Raw genomic sequence first — 22,056 nt, 5'->3', positions numbered from 1 at the left:
AAAAAGGGAGGTCAAAAGCGTCTATCTTTGAGGAGTCTTCGGGAGATTTTCTTCAGAACAGCCTGCTCCATGCCAAGGCCATTCAGGGAGTCCAAATCGTAGATAAAAAGTTGTTTTCCTTCGAGAAGACAAACTATTGACTTGTCTTCTCTGCTTGTCCAATGCTGGACCTCTTTTAGTTCCAATTAATTATTCCTTCTCTGCAAACTTTCCCAAGATGAGATCCATTTTGCGATTCAACTCAGAAATCGCACAAGTCTGTGTTCCCACAGCCCGACCCGATCCTTCCATTGCGTTGAACAGGACGTCGGGCCCCTTGAGTGGCTGCCATCGTCTTCCGAATTTGTCGATACACCCGAGCAATGCCCCGTGATCACGGCTCCAAATAGGTAGATGTCTTCCACGTCCTCGATGGAAAGAGCTGAGAGGCACATGATCCTCCATGAGTTCAAAGGAGTCCCGCCAATCAGCCAAACAGACGCAATAACTCAGAGAAAACGCTGACGTTTTGGTGGATTTACACAACTGGAACAATACAAAAAGAATGCCATTGTAAGTTAATATTGCTAACACAGAAACTCGTGTTAGCATATTAGCTAATGCTAATGACACTAGCTTCATTACAAATATGCATGAAAACACTCCTACCGACATCACACGTGAGACGGTTTAGTAAGTAAGAATCGTTTTAGTTATATTGTAAATCTTACAAACGTGGCAAACACTCCTACAAACATCACATATTTGACATTTTAGTACGTAAGAATTGTTTTAGTTATATTGTAAAACTTACAAACGTGGCTTGGATTGAGGAAGGAAGAATCCGCGTGAGTAAAAACACTATGGACGGCTAGAAGATGAAACGGCCACTTGTACTTCATGTTAAAAGAACAAAATATTGTATAATGCATTTGTTCCTTGTACTTAAATGTAGAATATTTGAATAATATATGTATATTATTCACATGTGACTAATGCTGTTTAATAGACTGTATTTAAATTATTCACATGTGAATAATCCTGTATAAAAGACTGTATTTATATTATTCACATGTGAATAATGCTGTATAATAGACTGTATTTATATTATTCACATGTGAATAATGCTGTATAAGAGACTGTATTTATATTATTCACATGTGAATAATGCTGTATAAGAGACTGTATTTATATTATTCACATGTGAATAATCTTGTATAATAGACTGTATTTATATTATTCACATGTGAATAATCTTGTATAATAGACTGTATTTATATCATTCACATGTGAATAATGCTGTATAATAGACTGTAGTTATATTATTCACATGTGAATAATGCTGTATAAGAGACTGTATTTATATTATTCACATGTGACTAATGCTGTATAATAGACTGTATTTATATTATTCACATGTGAATAATGCTGTATAATAGACTGTATTTATATTATTCACATGTGAATAATGCTGTATAATAAACTGTTTTTATATCATTCACATGTGAATAATGCTGTATAATAGACTGTAGTTATATTATTCACATGTGAATAATGCTGTACAATAGACAGTTTTTATATTATTCACATGTGGATAATGCTGCATAATGGACGGTATCCATATTATTCACATGAGAATAATGCTGTATACTAGGCTGTTTTTATATTATTCACATGTGAATAATGCTGTATAATAGACTGTATTTATATCATTCACATGTGAATAATGCTGTATAAGAGACTGTATTTATATTATTCACATGTGACTAATGCTGTATAATAGACTGTATTTATATTATTCACATGTGAATAATGCTGTATAATAAACTGTTTTTATATCATTCACATGTGAATAATGCTGTATAATAGACTGTAGTTATATTATTCACATGTGAATAATGCTGTACAATAGACAGTTTTTATATTATTCACATGTGGATAATGCTGCATAATGGACGGTATCCATATTATTCACATGAGAATAATGCTGTATACTAGGCTGTTTTTATATTATTCACATGTGAATAATGCTGTATAATAGACTGTATTTATATCATTCACATGTGAATAATGCTGTATAATAGACTGTATTTATATTATTCACATGTGAATAATGCTGTATAATAGACTGTATTTATATTATTCACATGTGAATAATGCTGTATAATAAACTGTTTTTATATCATTCACATGTGAATAATGCTGTATAATAGACTGTAGTTATATTATTCACATGTGAATAATGCTGTACAATAGACAGTTTTTATATTATTCACATGTGGATAATGCTGCATAATGGACGGTATCCATATTATTCACATGAGAATAATGCTGTATACTAGGCTGTTTTTATATTATTCACATGTGAATAATGCTGTATAATAGACTGTATTTATATCATTCACATGTGAATAATGCTGTATAATAGACTGTATTTATATTATTCACATGTGAATAATGCTGTATAATAGACTGTATTTATATCATTCACATGTGAATAATGCTGTATAATAGACTGTATTTACATTATTCACATGTGAATAATGCTGTATAATAGACTGTATTTATATTATTCACATGTGAATAATGCTGTATAATAAACTGTTTTTTATATTATTCACATTTGAATAATGCTGTATAAAAGACTGTATTTATATTATTCACATGTGAATAATGCTGTATAATAAACTGTTTTTTATATTATTCACATGTGAATAATGCTGTATAATAGACTGTATTTATATTATTCACATGTGAATAATGCTGTACAATAGACTGTTTTTATATTATTCACATGTGGATAATGCTGCATAATGGACGGTATCCATATTATTCACATGAGAATAATGCTGTATACTAGGCTGTTTTTATATTATTCACATGTGAATAATGCTGTATAATAGACTGTATTTATATCATTCACATGTGAATAATGCTGTATAATAGACTGTATTTATATTATTCACATGTGAATAATGCTGTATAATAGACTGTATTTATATCATTCACATGTGAATAATGCTGTATAATAGACTGTATTTACATTATTCACATGTGAATAATGCTGTATAATAGACTGTATTTATATTATTCACATGTGAATAATGCTGTATAATAAACTGTTTTTTATATTATTCACATTTGAATAATGCTGTATAAAAGACTGTATTTATATTATTCACATGTGAATAATGCTGTATAATAAACTGTTTTTTATATTATTCACATGTGAATAATGCTGTATAATAGACTGTATTTATATTATTCACATGTGAATAATGCTTTATAATAAACTGTTTTTATATCATTCACATGTGAATAATGCTGTATAATAAACTGTTTTTTATATTATTCACATTTGAATAATGCTGTATAATAGACTGTATTTATATTATTCACATGTGAATAATGCTGTATAATAGACTGTATTTATATTATTCACATGTGAATAATGCTGTATAATAAACTGTTTTTTATATTATTCACATTTGAATAATGCTGTATAATAGACTGTATTTATATTATTCACATGTGAATAATGCTGTATAATAAACTGTTTTTTATATTATTCACATGTGAATAATGCTGTATAATAGACTGTATTTATATTATTCACATGTGAATAATGCTGTATAATAGACTGTATTTATATTATTCACATGTGAATAATGCTGTATAATAAACTGTTTTTTATATTATTCACATTTGAATAATGCTGTATAATAGACTGTATTTATATTATTCACATGTGAATAATGCTGTATAATAAACTGTTTTTTATATTATTCACATGTGAATAATGCTGTATAATAGACTGTATTTATATTATTCACATGTGAATAATGCTGTACAATAGACAGTTTTTATATTATTCACATGTGGATAATGCTGCATAATGGACGGTATCCATATTATTCACATGAGAATAATGCTGTATACTAGGCTGTTTTTATATTATTCACATGTGAATAATGCTGTATAATAGACTGTATTTATATCATTCACATGTGAATAATGCTGTATAATAGACTGTATTTATATTATTCACATGTGAATAATGCTGTATACTAGGCTGTTTTTATATTATTCACATGTGACTAATGCTGTACAATAGACAGTTTTTATATTATTCACATGTGAATAATGCTGTATAATAAACTGTTTTTTATATTATTCACATGTGAATAATGCTGTATAATAGACTGTATTTATATTATTCACATGTGAATAATGCTGTACAATAGACAGTTTTTATATTATTCACATGTGGATAATGCTGCATAATGGACGGTATCCATATTATTCACATGAGAATAATGCTGTATACTAGGCTGTTTTTATATTATTCACATGTGAATAATGCTGTATAATAGACTGTATTTATATCATTCACATGTGAATAATGCTGTATAATAGACTGTATTTATATTATTCACATGTGAATAATGCTGTATAATAGACTGTATTTATATTATTCACATGTGAATAATGCTGTATAATAGACTGTATTTATATTATTCACATGTGAATAATGCTGTATAATAGACTGTAGTTATAGTATTCACATGTGAATAATGCTGTATAATAGACTGTATTTATGTTGTATTGTATTTATTGTCTATTGTGAGCAAACAGTGGTGCGGAATTTCCCCCAGGGATCAATAAAGTACTTTCTATTCTATTTTTATCTTTACTATTCTATTCTACAAGGTCCAAAACAGTAACGCACCTTTTCAGTGTATTTACTTGTTTTTTTTTTTGGAAAAATGTTGCATTGCGGCCGCCGGCGAAGAAAAATAATAACGTTTTATAGGCCGCAAAAGTCAAAGCGTTGGTACAAAGTTCTAGCTGGGAATTTACGGTGATTTGAAGACCAAACATTGAACTTTTTTTTTTTTTTTTTACGGACTAACGCTGACCCCACAATCCGAGGCACTTTGCATAGTGCGAGGGGAAAGCTGCTGATTTGACTAAAAGCCCCCGCTCGGATGTGTTTTGGAGTCGGTGGGAGTGGGTAAAAGGGCAATAATCATCCATAATGGATGGAAGTTACGGCAGAAAGTGCTTAGCAGGTGCGGGGAGAGAAACTAGCCGAGTTACGTGGGAGAGCAACAGCGGCCAGTGGAAACATCGACAGCGGCGAGGCGTTTAAGTGACGCCGCCAGTGTCCGACATTTGCTGTTATGCAGGCGAAGTGAGGACTCTTGACTCCCACACTCTACTTCAATGTGTGTGTGTGTGTGTGTGTGTGTGTGTGTGTGTGTGTGTGTGTGTGTGTGTGTGTGTGTGTGTGTGTGTGTGTGTGTGCGTGTGTGTGTGTGTGTGTTTTTAATGCACTTTTTAATGTCAAATGCCTTGTTCAGAGCTGTGGGCATGTTGTGTAGGCGGAGCTTTAAACACTCACATTGTGTGTGTGTGTGTGTGTGTGTGTGTGTGTGTGTGTGTGTGTGTGTGTGTGTGTGTGTGTGTGTGTGTGTGTGTGTGTGTGTGTGTGTGTGTGTGCGTGTGCGCGTGCAGGGCTGCTCGTGGTCGGTGATCTTCGTGGACCTGGACGCCCACAACAGGAACCGACAAACCCTTTGCTCCCTGCTGCCCCGAGAGTCTCGCTCCCACGTGAGTCCGGCCGCCCACTCTTGTGAGGCCGATTGTCCGATTACACCTCGATAAAAGTGTCAATGAATGTGTGTTTGGGGCCGTCTCCCCACATTGTCGCTTTTAAAGCGTGTGAAGTGTTTTAAGAGCACTGAAGGTCGGGCCGGGCGATAAAACAATCAATATCAATAGACACGTAATCGATATAAATATATATATAATATACAGGACTGTCTCAGACAATTAGAATATTGTGATTAAGTCCTTTATTTTCTGTAATGCAACTAAAAACATGGAAATGTCATACATTCTGGATTCATTACACATCATGTTTTGCACTCCACCTCTTCATCTTTTTCGTATTTTAGGTTAAATAATCCCACACAGCTGACATTTTTACCGTAACTTTTAATTAATTCACATGGCCGTCTTAGAACACAGACATGTGAATGTGTTGAAGGTGTGCTGGAAAATGCGGAACGGAGCGTAGCGAGCAGCAGAAAGTGGAATGTATTATTTTGGTGCGTTTGAAATCACGGACATATATATATATATATATATATATATATATATATATATATATATATATATATATATATATATATATATATATATATATATATATATATATATATATATATATATATATATATATATATATATATATATATATATATATATATTCAGGACTGTCTCAGAAAATTTGAATATTGTGATTAAAGTCCTTTATTTTCTGTAATGCAACTAAAAACATGAAAATGTCATACATTCTGGATTCATTACACATCAACTGAAATATTGCAAGCCTTTTATCATTTTAATATTGCTGATTATGGCATACAGCTTAAGAAAAGTCAAAAATCCTATCTCAAAAAATTAGAATATTTCCTCAGACCAAGTAAAAAAAAAAAGATTTATAACAGCAAAGCAAAATAAAACATTTTGAAAATGTCAATTAATGCACTCAGTACTTGGTTGGGAATCCTTTTGCACGGATTACTGCATCAATGCGGCGTGGCATGGAGGCAATCGACCTGTGGCATTGCTGAGGTGTTATGGATGCCCAGGATGCTTCAATAGCGGCCTTTATCTCATTTGCATTATTGGGTCTGGTGTCTTTCAGCTTCTTCTTCACAATACCCCACAAAGTCTCTATGAGGTTCAGGTCAGGGGAGTTGGCAGGCCAATGGAGGACAGTAATGCCATGGTCAGTACACCAGTTACTGCTGGTTTTGGCACTGTGGACAGGTGCCAGATCATGCTGGGAAATGAAATCATCATCTCCATAGAGCTCCTGATGATTGAGGGAACCCCTCATGAAACAGTTCTGTAGAGACAAAATAGTCTTGTGATTTTTCCCACACCCACATTTATATATATATATATATATATATATATATATATATATATATATATATATATATATATATATATATATATATATATATATGTATGTCCGTGTTTTCCAACGCACCAAAATAATACATTCCACTTTCTGCTGCTCCCTACGCTCCGTTCCACATTTTCCAGCACACCTTCAACACATTCACATGTCTGTGTTCTAAGACGGCCATGTGAATTAAAAGTTACGGTAAAAATGTCAGCTGTGTGGGATTATTTAACCTACAATACGAAAAAGATGAAGAGGCGGAGTGCAAAACATGATATGTAATGAATCCAGAATGTATGACATGTTCATGTTTGTAGTTGCATTACAGAAAATAAAGGACTTTATCACAATATTCTAATTTTCTGAGACAGTCCTGTGTGTGTGTGTGTGTGTTTGTGTGTGTGTGTATATGTATATATATATATATATATATGTATATATATATATATATATATATATATATATATATATATATATATATGTGTACATATGTACATATATATATACATATATATATATATATATATATATATATATATATATATATGTACATATGTACATATGGCCATATGTACATATATATATATGTATATATATATATATATATATAAATAGTGGCCTAGTGGTTAGAGTGTCCACCCTCCTGAGATGGGTAGGTTGTGGGATTGAACTCAGGACTACTCGGACCTTCGTATTGTGAGGCAAATGCACTCACCCTTGTACCGCCGTGGTGCCCGATGTATATGTGTGTGTGCATATGTATATATATATATATACATATAAATACTTATTTTCCACCATAATTTACTAATAAATTCTTTAAAATTCCTACAATGGGAATTCCTGGATTTTTTTTCCACATTCCGTCTCTCACAGTTGAAGTGTACCTATGATGAAAATTACAGACCTCTGTCATCATTTTAAGTGGGATGTGTTGTTCTGTCCCTATTTTGCATAATAGGAGCCCTTTAAAAGTGTCAAAACAGTCCTATACTTACCTATTCCCATTTTTGTTCAAACAAATTTACATTATTGCAATCAGTTCATCAAACATTGTCCTTTACAATTATTAAAAGCTTTTGGCGGTTTAGCTCGGTTGGTAGAGTGGCCGTGCCAGCAACTTGAGGGTTGCAGGTTCGATCCCCGCCAACCTAGTCACTGCCGTTGTGTCCATGGGCAAGACACTTTACCCACCTGCTCCCAGTGCCACCCACACTGCTTTAAATGTAACTTAGATATTGGCTTTCACTATGTAAAAGCGCTTTGAGTCACTAGAGAAAAGCGCTATATAAATCACTTCACTTCACTGCTATACTTGCACTTTCATTAGGAAGAAGTCAAACAAAAAAATTTAAACTATTTGCGAACAAAATAAAGACGTTCAACCCCAAAAATAATTTGTGACTAAAAATGAGAGAAATCTTTTTTTTTTGTTCTAAAATATTCTTTTGATTTCAAATATTTCTTTATTTGCAATTTTCTTTGCTAAAAAGCTATTTGCCACCCAAGAGCGACATGAAGAAGGTGTATTCCAGTAACGTAGAGGGAGAGCAGTGTGTGGGTGGCCTGCAGCTGCAAAGCTGCTAAACATTAGTCAATTATATTTATATAGCGCTTTTCTCAAGTGACTCAAAGCGCTTTTACATAGTGACACCCAATATCTAAGTTACATTTAAAGCAGTGTGGGTGGCACCGGGAGCAGGTGGGTAAAGTGTCTTGCCCAAGGACACAACGGCAGTAACTAGGATGGCACAAGCGGGAATCGAACCTGCAACTCTCAAGTTGCTGGCACGGCTGTTAGCACCAAGCGTCTGTCAATTGGCTTCAATCTCCGGTGTTTCCTCCGAGACCAGCGGACCTATTTATTCCCCTTCCTGCCGTCTGGAGTAAGCTGCCATCTTAATCCTCCTCCTGGCCGCCAATCGGACTGCGATAGACGCCTGCCAAGGACTGTAAAAGGTTAATTGCAGGCATCAGACGCACGGCCAGATGTCAGCGGGCGTCCGTAACTCCGCCTTCAGTAGGCGGAGATGGAGGCGGAGGAGGATAATGAGGCCATTGGAGTAGGAGGAGATGAGTGTCAACAAGTAAAACATCAATCCTGACACCAGCACCTCCTCACCTGTGACTGACCATCGCTGTTCAATATTTTAATTTGGGACAAATTCCATGGCCGCTCTTCCACTTGCACGTGAGCACTTGTTGACGTGTTGTAGGAAAGAGAGGCGGTCATCTTGGCTCGACCTGCATCCGTCCATCCATTTTCTACCGCTTGTCCCTTTCGGCATCCAATCGCCCAAATGTTGGGCTCTTTTTTTAAGTTGATTTAAACCACGCAGGCGAGTACTAACCTGTGATTAATTTAACATTCCAAAAATTTGATTAGTCACGATTGATCCAAATTCAAAATTGTGATTAGTCAATATTGATCCAAATTCAAAGTGTGATTAATCACGATTGATCCATTTTCAAAAGAATGATTAGTCATGATTGATCTATTTTTAAAAGTGTGATTAATCAAGATTAATACCAAATCAAAAGTGTTATTAGTCATGATTGATCCAAATTTAAAAGTGTGATTATTCCCGATTTATCCAAATTCAAAAGTGTGATTAGTCATGATTGATCTATTTTTAAAAGTGTGATTAATCGCGATTGATCCATTTTCAAGTGTGATTAGTCATGATTGATCTATTTTCAAAAGTGTGATTAATCAAGATTAATACCAAATCAAAAGTGTGATTAGTCATGATTGATCCAAATTTAAAAGTGCGATCAATCCCGATTTATCCAAATTCAAAAGTGTGATTAGTCATGATTGATCTATTTTTAAAAGTGTGATCAATCGCGATTGATCCATTTTCAAGTGTGATTAGTCATGATTGATCTATTTTCAAAAGTGTGATTAATCAAGATTAATACCAAATAAAAAGTGTGATTAATCATGATTAATCAAAATTCCAATGTGTGATTAGTCATGATTGATCCAAATTCAAAGTGTGATTAGTCACGATTGATCCATTTTCACAAGAGTGATTAGTCATGATTGATCTATTTTTAAAAGTGTGATTAATCAAGATTAATACCAAATCAAAAGTGTGATTAATCATGATTAATCAAAATTCCAATGTGTGATTAGTCATGATTGATCCAAATTCAAAATTGTGATTAATCACGATTGATCCATTTTCAAAAGTGTGATTAGTCATGATTGATCTATTTTTAAAAGTGTGATTAATCAAGATTAATACCAAATCAAAAGTGTTATTAGTCATGATTGATCCAAATTTAAAAGTGTGATTATTCCCGATTCATCCAAATTCAAAAGTGTGATTAGTCATGATTGATCTATTTTTAAAAGTGTGATTAATCCCGATTGATCCATTTTCAAGTGTGATTAGTCATGATTGATCTATTTTCAAAAGTGTGATTAATCAAGATTAATACCAAATCAAAAGTGTGATTAGTCATGATTGATCCAAATTTAAAAGTGCGATCAATCCCGATGTATCCAAATTCAAAAGTGTGATTAGTCATGATTGATCTATTTTTAAAAGTGTGATCAATCGCGATTGATCCATTTTCAAGTGTGATTAGTCATGATTGATCTATTTTCAAAAGTGTGATTAATCAAGATTAATACCAAATAAAAAGTGTGATTAATCATTATTAATCCAAATTCCAATGTGTGATTAGTCATGATTGATCCAAATTCAAAGTGTGATTAGTCACGATTGATCCATTTTCACAAGAGTGATTAGTCATGATTGATCTATTTTTAAAAGTGTGATTAATCAAGATTAATACCAAATCAAAAGTGTGATTAATCATGATTTATCAAAATTCCAATGTGTGATTAGTCATGATTGATCCAAATTCAAAAGTGTGATTAATCACGATTGATCCATTTTCAAAAGTGTGATTAGTCATGATTGATCTATTTTTAAAAGTGTGATTAATCAAGATTAATATCAAATCAAAAGTGTGATTAGTCATGATTGATCCAAATTTAAAAGTGTGATTAATCCCAATTTATCCAAATTCAAAAGTGTGATTAGTTATGATTGATCTATTTTTAACAGTGTGATTTTTCACGAATGATCCAAATTTAAGTGTGATTACTCATAATTGATCCAAATTTAAAAGTGTGCTCAATTACGATTGATCCAAATTCAAAAATGTGATTAATTATAATTAATCCAAATTCAAAAGTGTGATTAGTCATGATTGATCCAAATTTAAAAGTGTGATTAATCACGATTGATCCGGATTCAAAAGTTTAAATAATCTTGATGAATCAAAATTCAAACGTGATTAATCATGATTGATCCTAATTAAAAGTGTGATTAGTAATGATTGATCCAAATTCAAAAGTTTGATTAATCATGATTTAGCTAAATTCAAACGTGTGATTGGTCATGATTGATTCAAATTCAAAAATGTGATTCATCACAATTGATCCAAATTCAAAAGTGTGATTAATCTTGATTGATCCAAATTTTAAAAAGTGATTAATCATGATTCATTTCAATTCAAAAATGTGATTTATAACAATTGTTCGTCATTTAAAAGTGTGATTAATCACAATTAATCCAAATTCAAAAGTGTGATCAGTCACGATTGATCCAAATTCAAGTGTGATTAGTCAAGATTGATCCAAATTCAAAAGTGTGATTAATCATGATTAATCAAATTCCGATGTGTGATTAGTCACGGTTGATCCAAATTGAAAGTATGATTGATCACGATTGATCAATTTTAAAAAGAGTGATTAGTCATGATTGATCTATCTTTGAAAGTGTGATTAATCAAGATTAATACCAAATCAAAAGTGTGATTAGTCATGATTGATCCAAATTTAAAAGTGGGATTGATCCCAATTTATCCAATTTCAAAAGTGTGATTAGTCATGATTGATCTATTTTTAAAAGTGTGATTAATCACGATTGATCCAAATTTAAGTGTGATTAATCATAACTGATCCAAATTTAAAAGTGTGATCAATTACGATTGATCTAAATTAAAAAATGTGATTATTTCTAATTAATCCAAATTCAAAAGTGTGATTAGTCATGATTGATCCAAATTTAAAAGTGTGATTAATCACGATTGATCCGGATTCAAACGTTTAAATAATCTTGATGAATCAAAATTCAAACGTGATTAATCATGATTGATCCTAATTAAAAGTGTGATTAGTAATGATTGATCCAAATTCAAAAGTTCAATTCATCACAATTGATCCAAATTCAAAAGTGTGATTAATCTTGATTGATCCAAATTTTAAAAAGTGATTAATCATGATTCATTTCAATTCAAAAATGTGATTTATAACAATTGATCGACATTTAAAAGTGTGATTAATCACAATTAATCCAAATTCAAAAGTGTGATCAGTCACGATTGATCCAAATTCAAAAGTGTGATTAATCATGATTAATCAAATTCCGATGTGTGATTAGTCACGGTTGATCCAAATTGAAAGTATGATTGATCACGATTGATCAATTTTAAAAAGAGTGATTAGTCATGATTGATCTTTCTTTGAAAGTGTGATTAATCAAGATAAATACCAAATCAAAAGTGTGATTAGTCATGATTGATCCACATTTAAAAGTGGGATTAATCCCAATTTATCCAATTTCAAAAGTGTTATTAGTCATGATTGATCTATTTTTAAAAGTGTGATTAATCACGATTGATCCAAATTTAAGTGTGATTAATCATAACTGATCCAAATTTAAAAGTGTGATCAATTACGATTGATCCAAATTCAAAAATAAGATTAGTCATGATTGATCCAAATTTAAAAGAGTGATTAATCACGATTGATCCGAATTCAAAAGTTTAAACAATCTTAAAGACTCAACATTCAAACGTGATTAATCATGATTGATCCAAATTAAAAGTGTGATTAGTAATGATTGATCCAAATTCAAAAGTTTGATTAATCATGATTTATCTTGATTCAAAAGTGTGACTGGTCACGATTGATCCAAATTTAAAAGTGTGATTAATCATGTTTGATCCAAATTTAAAAAAGTGATTAATCATGATTCATTTAAATTCAAAATTGTGATTTATCACAATTGATCCACATTTAAAAGTGTGATTAATCACAATTGATCCAAATTCAAAAATGTGATTAATCACAATTGATCCAAATTCAAAAGTGCGATTAGTCACGATTGCTCCAAATTCAAGTGTGATTAATCATGATTAATCCAAATTCAATAGTTTGATTAGTCATGGTTGATCCAAATTCAAAAGTGTGATTAATCACAATTAATACCGAAGCAAAAGTGTGATTAATCATGATTGATCCAAATCCAAGTGTGTTTAATCATGATTGATCCAAAATCAACAGTTTGATTAGTCATGATTGATCCAAATTCAAAAGTGTGATTAATCACGAATAATACCAAAGCAAAAGTGTGATTAGTCATGATTGATCCAAATTCAAGTGTGATTAATCATGATTGATCCAAATTCAAAAGTGTGAATAATCACGAATAATACCAAAGCAAAAGTGTGATTAGTCATGATTGATCCAAATTCAAGTTTGATTAGTCATGATTGATCCAAATGCAAAAGTGGGATTAATCACGAATAATACCAAAGCAAAAGTGTGATTAGTCATGGTTGATCCAAATTCAAAAGTGTGATTAATCACAATTAATACCGAAGCAAAAGTGTGTTTAATCATGATTGATCCAAAATCAACAGTTTGATTAGTCATGATTGATCCAAATTCAAAAGTGTGATTAATCACGAATAATTCCAAAGCAAAAGTGTGATTAGTCATGATTGATCCAAATTCAAGTTTGATTAGTCATGATTGATCCAAATTCAAAAGTGGGATTAATCACGAATAATACCAAAGCAAAAGTGTGATTAGTCATGATTGATCCAAATTCTAGTTTGATTAGTCATGATTGATCCAAATTCAAAAATGTGATTAATCATGATTGATCCAAATTCAAAAATGTGATTAATCACGATTGATCCAAATTCAAAAGGGTGATTAATCACAATAGTGATAGTATTTTCCCAAACAAATGTTCCTCCTCATCACCATGACAACATGTCCCTCACATGGACGTCCACTCCCCTGATAGTCTGCCTTCAACACAGGATGCCCTCTTATTGGACAATTATCTGGCAGAAATGCTTAACTTTCTTGTGGAGTTTTTCATTGATTATTCATAAAAGCGCTCTGTCAAATGGGACAAGCGGTAGAAAAAATGGATGGATGGATGAATGTCCATCACTACTCTTGAGAAGGTGTGGCGGCTAAAGACATCTCCATTGGACTACAAGAATGCACAAAAGCCATAAAAGTGTCTTATTTTTGACAAAACCCAGGCACAGGTTGTTGGACTTTGACTAAAATTGTGGTTTAGACGCGAGTTTACTAAAATAAAAATGTTGCTAAAACATAGTCAATGGCGCAGCACGGTGGAAACAGTGGTTAGCGCATGTGCTTCGCAGCGAGGAGGTCTTGGGTACGATCCCCGGGCTCAGGATCTTTCTGTGTGGAGTTTGCATGTTCTCCCCGTGAGTGCGTGGGTTCCCTCTGGGTACTCCGGCTTCCTCCCACCTCAAAAGACATGCACCTGGGGAAAGGCCCCTCCCACCTCCAAAGAAATGCACCTGGGGATAGGCCCCTCCCACCTTCAAAGACATGCACCTGGAGATAGGCCCCTCCCACCTCCAAAGACATGCACCTGGGGATAGGCCCCTCCCGCCTCCAAAGACATGCACCTGGGGATAGGCCCCTCCCACCTCCAAAGACATGCACCTGGGGATAGGCCCCTCCCACCTCCAAAGACATGCACCTGGAGATAGGCCCCTCTCACCTCCAAAGACATGCACCTAGATATAGGCCCCTCCCACCTCCAAAAACATGCACCTGGAGATAGGCCCCTCCCACCTCCAAAGAAATGCACCTGGAGATAGGCCCCTCCCACCTCCAAAGACATGCACCTGGAGATAGGCCCCTCCCACCTCCAAAGAAATGCACCTGGGGATAGGCCCCTCCCACCTCCAAAGACATGCACCTGGGGATAGGCCCCTCCCACCTCCAAAGACATGCACCTGGGGGTAGGCCCCTCCCACCTCCAAAGACATGCACCTGGGGATAGGCCCCTCCCACCTCCAAAAACATGCACCTGGGGATAGGCCCCTCCCACCTCCAAAGACATGCACCTGGGGATAGGCCCCTCCCACTTCCAAACACATGCACCTGGAGATAGGCCCCTCCCACCTCCAAAGACATGCACCTGGGGATAGGCCCCTCCCGCCTCCAAAGACATGCACCTGGGGATAGGCCCCTCCCACCTCCAAAGACATACACCTAGGGATAGGCCCCTCCCACCTCCATAGACAAGCACCTGGGAATAGGCCCCTCCCACCTCCATAGACATGCACCTGGGGATAGGCTCCTCCCACCTCCAAAGACATGCACCTGGATATAGGCCCCTCCCACCTCCAAAGACATGCACCTAGGGATAGGCCCCTCCCACCTCCAAAGACATGCACCTGGGGATAGTCCCCTCCCACCTCCATGACATGCACCTGGGGATAGGTTGATTGGCAACACTAAATGGTGTGAATGTGAGTGAATGTTGTCTGTCTATCTGCGATGAGGTGGCGACTTGTCCAGGGTGTACCCCGCCTTCCGCCCAAATGCAGCCGAGATAGGCTCCAGCACTTTTAGAATAATTATGTGCAAGTTATCGCACAACTCTTATTCTTAAACGCCGTTGCTATAGTTATTATCAATTGTGCTGAACTTGTACTTTTCCATCCGTGCAAAAGGGACAACTTGCAATCTTGGATTGCGAGTCGTCTCGTATCAGTGTTGGTGTCCAGAACATCGAGTAGCGTGACGCAGACAAAGAAGATACGGGGCGATATCACGAGTGTCAGCACATTTCCATTTCATGAATAATCATATATTGTGTCTAACTGGGGCACCTGAAATTATTACCCCCCCCCCCCCCTTCCTTCAGAAGCAGCCTCAGTGATGTAACCAGGGACCTCCCAAATAAATAGAGGAGCACGTGGGACTGGACCTTGGAGTATAGGTTGGAACTCTAACTAAGTGTACAGCGCAATACCTCTCTCCTCATTGAGCTAAATTGAACAGTGAGGAAGTCCTGAGGGTCTTTCCGTGTGTAGTTTGCATGTTCTCCCCGTGACTGCGTGGGTTCCCTCTGGGTTCTCCGGCTTCCTCCCACCTACCAAGGCGTGCACAGGTTTTTGGTTTTGTCTGAGCAGGGTCTGATAGTCTCTAACGCCTGGTTTGTGTCGGACCGGTAGAACACAGACGCCGCCTTGCTGCCGACCATCAGCTACCCGGCCTTCGCCGTGGACGACGACGCCCTCTGCAGTCAGACGCTGGACAAGATCGTCCGCAAGCTGCGGGGCAAGTACGGCTTCAAGCGCTTCATCCGCGACGGGTACCGCACCACCAACGAAGACCAGGAGCGCCGCTACTACAAACCCGCAGAAATGAAGGTGGGAACGTTTTTAGGTGTTTTTTTAAATGTTGTATTTCTTAGTTGCTCTGACATATTGCTGCTGTAAAGTCGGCCATGTTGGTAGAACCATTAGGGGACTTGGTAGAACCATTAGGGGACTTGGTAGAACCATTAGGGGGCTTGGTAAAACCATTAGGGGACTTGGTAGAACCATTAGGGGGCTTGGTAAAACCATTAGGGGACTTGGTAGAACCATTAGGGGACTTGGTAGAACCATTAGGGGACTTGGTAGAACCATTAGGGGGCTTGGTAAAACCATTAGGGGACTTGGTAGAACCATTAGGGGACTTGGTAGAACCATTAGGGGACTTGGTAGAACCATTAAGGGGCTTGGTAAAACCATTAGGGGACTTGGTAGAACCATTAGGGGACTTGGTAGAACCATTAGGGGACTTGGTAGAACCATTAGGGGGCTTGGTAAAACCATTAGGGGACTTGGTAGAACCATTAGGGGACTTGGTAGAACCATTAGGGGACTTGGTAGAACCATTAGGGGGCTTGGTAAAACCATTAGGGGACTTGGTAGAACCATTAGGGGACTTGGTAGAACCATTAGGGGGCTTAGGTCAGAACCCTGAGGAACGCCACGAGACACTTTACCACCACGTTTCATATCCATAACGCACTAAATAGCATTTTTTGGAGCACATTTTAATGCATCTAACGCAGTTGTCCCCAACCACCGGGCCGCGACTCGATTAGTACCGGGCCGCAGAAGAATTAATTATTATTCTTATTATTTATTTTTATTTTATTTTTTATTAAATCCACATAAAAAAACACAAGATACACTTACAATTAGTGCACCAACACAAAAAAAAACCTTTTTCATGACAAAAAAAATACATAAAATGACGTTAAATTTAAAAAAAGCTGAAAAAAAACTAGCTAAATTGTTTTAAAATATTTGTTAACACATTTTCACGTTTACATCCAGCCTTTCCCTCCACCCACATTTAAAGCCAAACACACACTTAGCAATCGACAGATTTAAGTTGCTCCAGTGTCAAGAGATGCAAAAGTCCCCCGTTTGGTTTTTACCGGCGATGCTACGACAGAGATGGCAAGAATGTCTGGATATCCTGCGACACTCAAAGCAGATGCATTCCCAACGATAAAGTTAACGAAATCACATAGGTGAGTGTTGTTGTTGTTATTGACTTATGTGCTAATCAGACATATTTGGTCGCGGCATGACTGCCAGCTAATCGATGCTAACATGCTATTTAGGCTACCTGTATGTACATTTAAACCTATATTTACATCCAGCGTTTCCTTCCACCCACATTTAATGCGAAACAAACACTTACCAATCGACGGATTTAAGTTGATCCAGTGTCAATGTAAAAGTCCTGATCGGTTGGTCTGCACATTTTACCAGCGATGCTAACGCAAAGATGGCCGAATAGCGTCGATAGCTATTCGCTCAATAGCTTCAGTTTCTTCTTCCATACTCCAACGATCTGTTTCAATACATGCGTAATCTGTTGAATCGCTTAAGCCGCTGAAATCCAAGTCTGAATCCAAGCTAATGTCGCTATATCTTGCTGTGGTATTCGCCATTGTTTGTATCGGAATCGCTATGTGACGTCACAGGGAAATGGACAGTGGTTTAAGCAAATAGCGAAAATCAAGCACTTTAAAGCTTTTTTTAGGGATATTCCGGGAGATGTAAAATTTTGAAAAAAAATTCGAAAAATAAAATAAGCCACTGGGAACTGATTTTTATTGGTTTTAACCCTTCTGAAATTGTGATAATGTTCCCGTTTAACATATTTTTGCATTTTAATGCATATAATGTATCCACATGTTATAGTATGTTAGCATTCAACTTGACCAAACTCTTATTTACTGCATTAAAAGATGAAAAAAACTAACACAAAATCATTTTTAATAATTTTTTTTAACACATTATTGCATTTTAATGCTTCCAATGTATCCACATGTTATAGTATGTTAGCATTCAACTTCACCAAACTCTTATTTAGTCCGTTAAAAGATAAAAAAACAAACAAAAAATGTTTTTTAAATTATCTTTTTAACACATTTTAAGGCATCTAATGTATCCACATGTTATAGTATGTTAGCATTCAACTTCACCAAGCTCTTATTTAGTCCGTTAAAAGATGAAAAAAACAATCAAAAAATGGTTTTAAATAAAAAATTTTAACACATTTTCACACTTTAATGCATCTAATGTATCCACATTTTATAGTATGTTAGCATTCAACTTCACCAAGCTCTTATTTACTGCGTTAAAAGATGAAAAAACAATCAAAAAATGTTTTTTAAATGATCTTTTTAACACATTTTCACATTTTAATGCATCTAATGTATCCACATGTTTTAGTATGTTAGCATCAAACTTCAGCAAGCTCTTATTTACTGCATTAAAAGATGAAAAAACAAACAAAACATTTTTTTAAATTATCTTTTTAACACATTTTAATGCATCTAATGTATCCACATGTTATAGTATGTTAGCATTCAACTTCACCAAACTCTTATTTACTGCGTTAAGAGATGAAAAAACAAACAAAAAATGTTTTTTAAATTATCTTTTTAACACATTTTAATGCATCTAATGTATCCACATTTTATAGTATGTTAGCATTCAACTTCACCAAGCTCTTATCTACTGCGTTAAAAGATGAAAAAAACAATCAAAAAATGGTTTTAAATAATTTTTTTAACACATTTTCACACTTTAATGCATCTAATGTATCCACATTTTATAGTATGTTAGCATTCAACTTGACCAAGCTCTTATTTACTGCGTTAAAAGATGAAAAAACAAACAAAAAATGTTTTTTAAATTATGTTTTTAACATATTTTAATGCATCTAATGTATCCACATGTTATAGTATGTTAGCATTCAACTTCACCAAACTCTTATTTAGTCCGTTAAAAGATAAAAAAATTTTTTTAACACAGTTTCACACTTTAATGCATCTAATGTATCCACATTTTATAGTATGTTAGCATTCAACTTCACCAAACTCTTATTTACTGCGTTAAAAGATGAAAAAACAAAAAAAAATTGTTTTTAAATGATCTTTTTAACATATTTTAAGGCATCTAATGTATCCACATGTTATAGTATGTTAGCATTCAACTTCACCAAACTCTTATTTAGTCCGTTAAAAGATTAAAAAAAAAAAAAAAAAAATGTTTTTAACACATTTTCACACTTTAATGCATCTAATGTATCCACATGTTTTAGTATGTTAGCATTCAACTTCACCAAGCTCTTATTTACTGTGTTAAAAGATGAAAAAACAAACAAAAAATGTTTTTTAAATTATCTTTTTAACACACTTTAATGCATCTAATGTATCCACATTTTATAGTATGTTAGCATTCAACTTCACCAAACTCTTATTTAGTCCGTTAAAAGATGAAAAATCAATCAAAAAATGTTTTTTAAATGATCTTTTTAACACATGTTCACATTTTAATGCATCTAATGTATCCACATGTTTTAGTATGTTAGCATCAAACTTCAGCAAGCTCTTATTTACTGTGTTAAAAGATGAAAAAAGCAATAAAAAAATGGTTTAACATTTTTTTTAACACATTTTCACATTTTAATGCATCTAATGTATCCACATGTTTTAGTATGTTAGCATCAAACTTCAGCAAGCTCTTATTTACTGTGTTAAAAGATGAAAAAAGCAATAAAAAAATGGTTTAACATTTTTTTTAACACATTTTCACATTTTAATGCATCTAATGTATCCACATGTTTTAGTATGTTAGCATCAAACTTCAGTAAGCTCTTATTTACTGTGTTAAAAGATGAAAAAAACAATCAAAAAATGGTTTTAAATAATTTTTTTAACACATTTTCACATTTTAATGCATCTAATGTATCCACATGTTTTAGTATGTTAGCATTCAACTTCAGCAAGCTCTTATTTACTGTGTTAAAAGATGAAAAAAGCAATAAAAAAATGGTTTAACATTTTTTTTAACACATTTTCACATTTTAATGCATCTAATGTATCCACATGTTTTAGTATGTTAGCATCAAACTTCAGCAAGCTCTTATTTACTGTGTTAAAAGATGAAAAAAACAATAAAAAAATGGTTGACATTTTTTTTAACACATTTTCACATTTTAATGCATCTAATGTATCCACATGTTTTAGTATGTTAGCATCAAACTTCAGCAAGCTCTTATTTACTGTGTTAAAAGATGAAAAAAGCAATAAAAAAATGGTTTAACATTTTTTTTAACACATTTTCACATTTTAATGCATCTAATGTATCCACATGTTTTAGTATGTTAGCATCAAACTTCAGCAAGCTCTTATTTACTGTGTTAAAAGATGAAAAAAGCAATAAAAAAATGGTTTAACATTTTTTTTAACACATTTTCACATTTTAATGCATCTAATGTATCCACATGTTTTAGTATGTTAGCATCAAACTTCACCAAACTCTAATTTACTGTGTTAAAAAATGGAAAAAACTAACAAAATTTTTTTTTTTAATATTTTTCGATTAAAATACATTTTTAGCGGGCGTCGGCTTATGTGATTGGGTTTAAAAGGCATTAATCAACAAGACAATTAAAAACATTTCAAGGACTAGTTCCTGTTTGACGTGCAGAAAACAAAGTGGAATACTTCAACATGATGAATGACAGGTTTGATAGCACCTTTACTTTTTTTAAACACTCGGCCATAAGCACACTCCACCTTGGTCCCGCACCACAGGTTTGTTTCTCACCTTCTTTATCAGCGTGCTGGCACTCACAACTTCCTTTGGCCCCCTGCAGTCCTGTTGTTTTTACACAAGTTTGCGTCCTGGTGTTTGTTTCCAAGTCCAGCGACCTTCTGGCCTCTCTGGGATGAGAAGAAAATAACTTTCTGCTCTTTTTTTTTGTGTGTGTTGCCTCCCGACAGCTTTTTGACGGCATCGAGTGCGAGTTCCCCATATTTTTCATCTTCATGATGATTGACGGTAAGACTTCCGTCGGCCGCCGCTCGAATGACATTTTCCCCGGGATTCACTCCACTGATTTTCACTCAGAAATATCAGTTTGTGCTTCATCCAAGAAAATAATCCCTTTTTTTTTTCCCCCCGGATTGTTTCGGCTTTTAGCAGCTGACTGAAAACACAGAATGATAAAAGAAATACCGGCCAATATCTCAGCTGCTATACAAAAATATGGCAAAAAGCAATAACTTTTTGATTTAAAAAAAAAAAAAAAAAATCATAATTAAATGTCAATGGGGAAAAAATAAACTTTTTTTTTTGCCAAAGCAAAAAAAAAATGGTTAAAATAAAGAAGAGTCATTATGTACATTATACATTTAGTTAATTTGTATAATTTTAGTGCATTTAAACATGTTCATATTTTTTTTCATGAAGTCCTTGTTTTCGTCTTTTATTGTAATTAATTGTACAATAAATGTAATATATATATATATATATGTGTGTGTGTGTGTGTGTGTGTGTGTGTGTTACAGACAGTGTTTATTGAGGTGTGGTGAAGCAGCAAAAAAGGACGTTATATTAAATAAATAGTTTGTGTCTCTGAT

General features: G+C 34.3%; 1 protein-coding gene across 5 annotated transcripts in view; it reads left to right on the top strand.

The window, feature by feature from the left end:
- The window catches only part of phkb (phosphorylase kinase, beta), a 274,364-nt gene that overhangs the window by 96,375 nt on the left and 155,933 nt on the right, over window positions 1-22,056 (top strand). For all 5 annotated transcript variants that reach the window (XM_061892491.1, XM_061892500.1, XM_061892487.1 and 2 more), the window contains 3 exons: window positions 5,497-5,592; window positions 16,286-16,483; window positions 21,418-21,475. In XM_061892491.1, the coding sequence (XP_061748475.1) occupies window positions 5,497-5,592; window positions 16,286-16,483; window positions 21,418-21,475 (352 nt within the window). The remainder of the gene's footprint in view (window positions 1-5,496; window positions 5,593-16,285; window positions 16,484-21,417; window positions 21,476-22,056) is intronic.

Source organism: Nerophis ophidion, linkage group LG02 (assembly GCF_033978795.1).
Source record: "Nerophis ophidion isolate RoL-2023_Sa linkage group LG02, RoL_Noph_v1.0, whole genome shotgun sequence".
In the NCBI taxonomy this organism is placed as follows: Eukaryota; Metazoa; Chordata; class Actinopteri; order Syngnathiformes; family Syngnathidae; genus Nerophis; species Nerophis ophidion.
The sequence above is the reverse complement of the archived record's forward strand: the minus strand, read 5'-3'. Positions and strand labels throughout refer to the sequence as shown.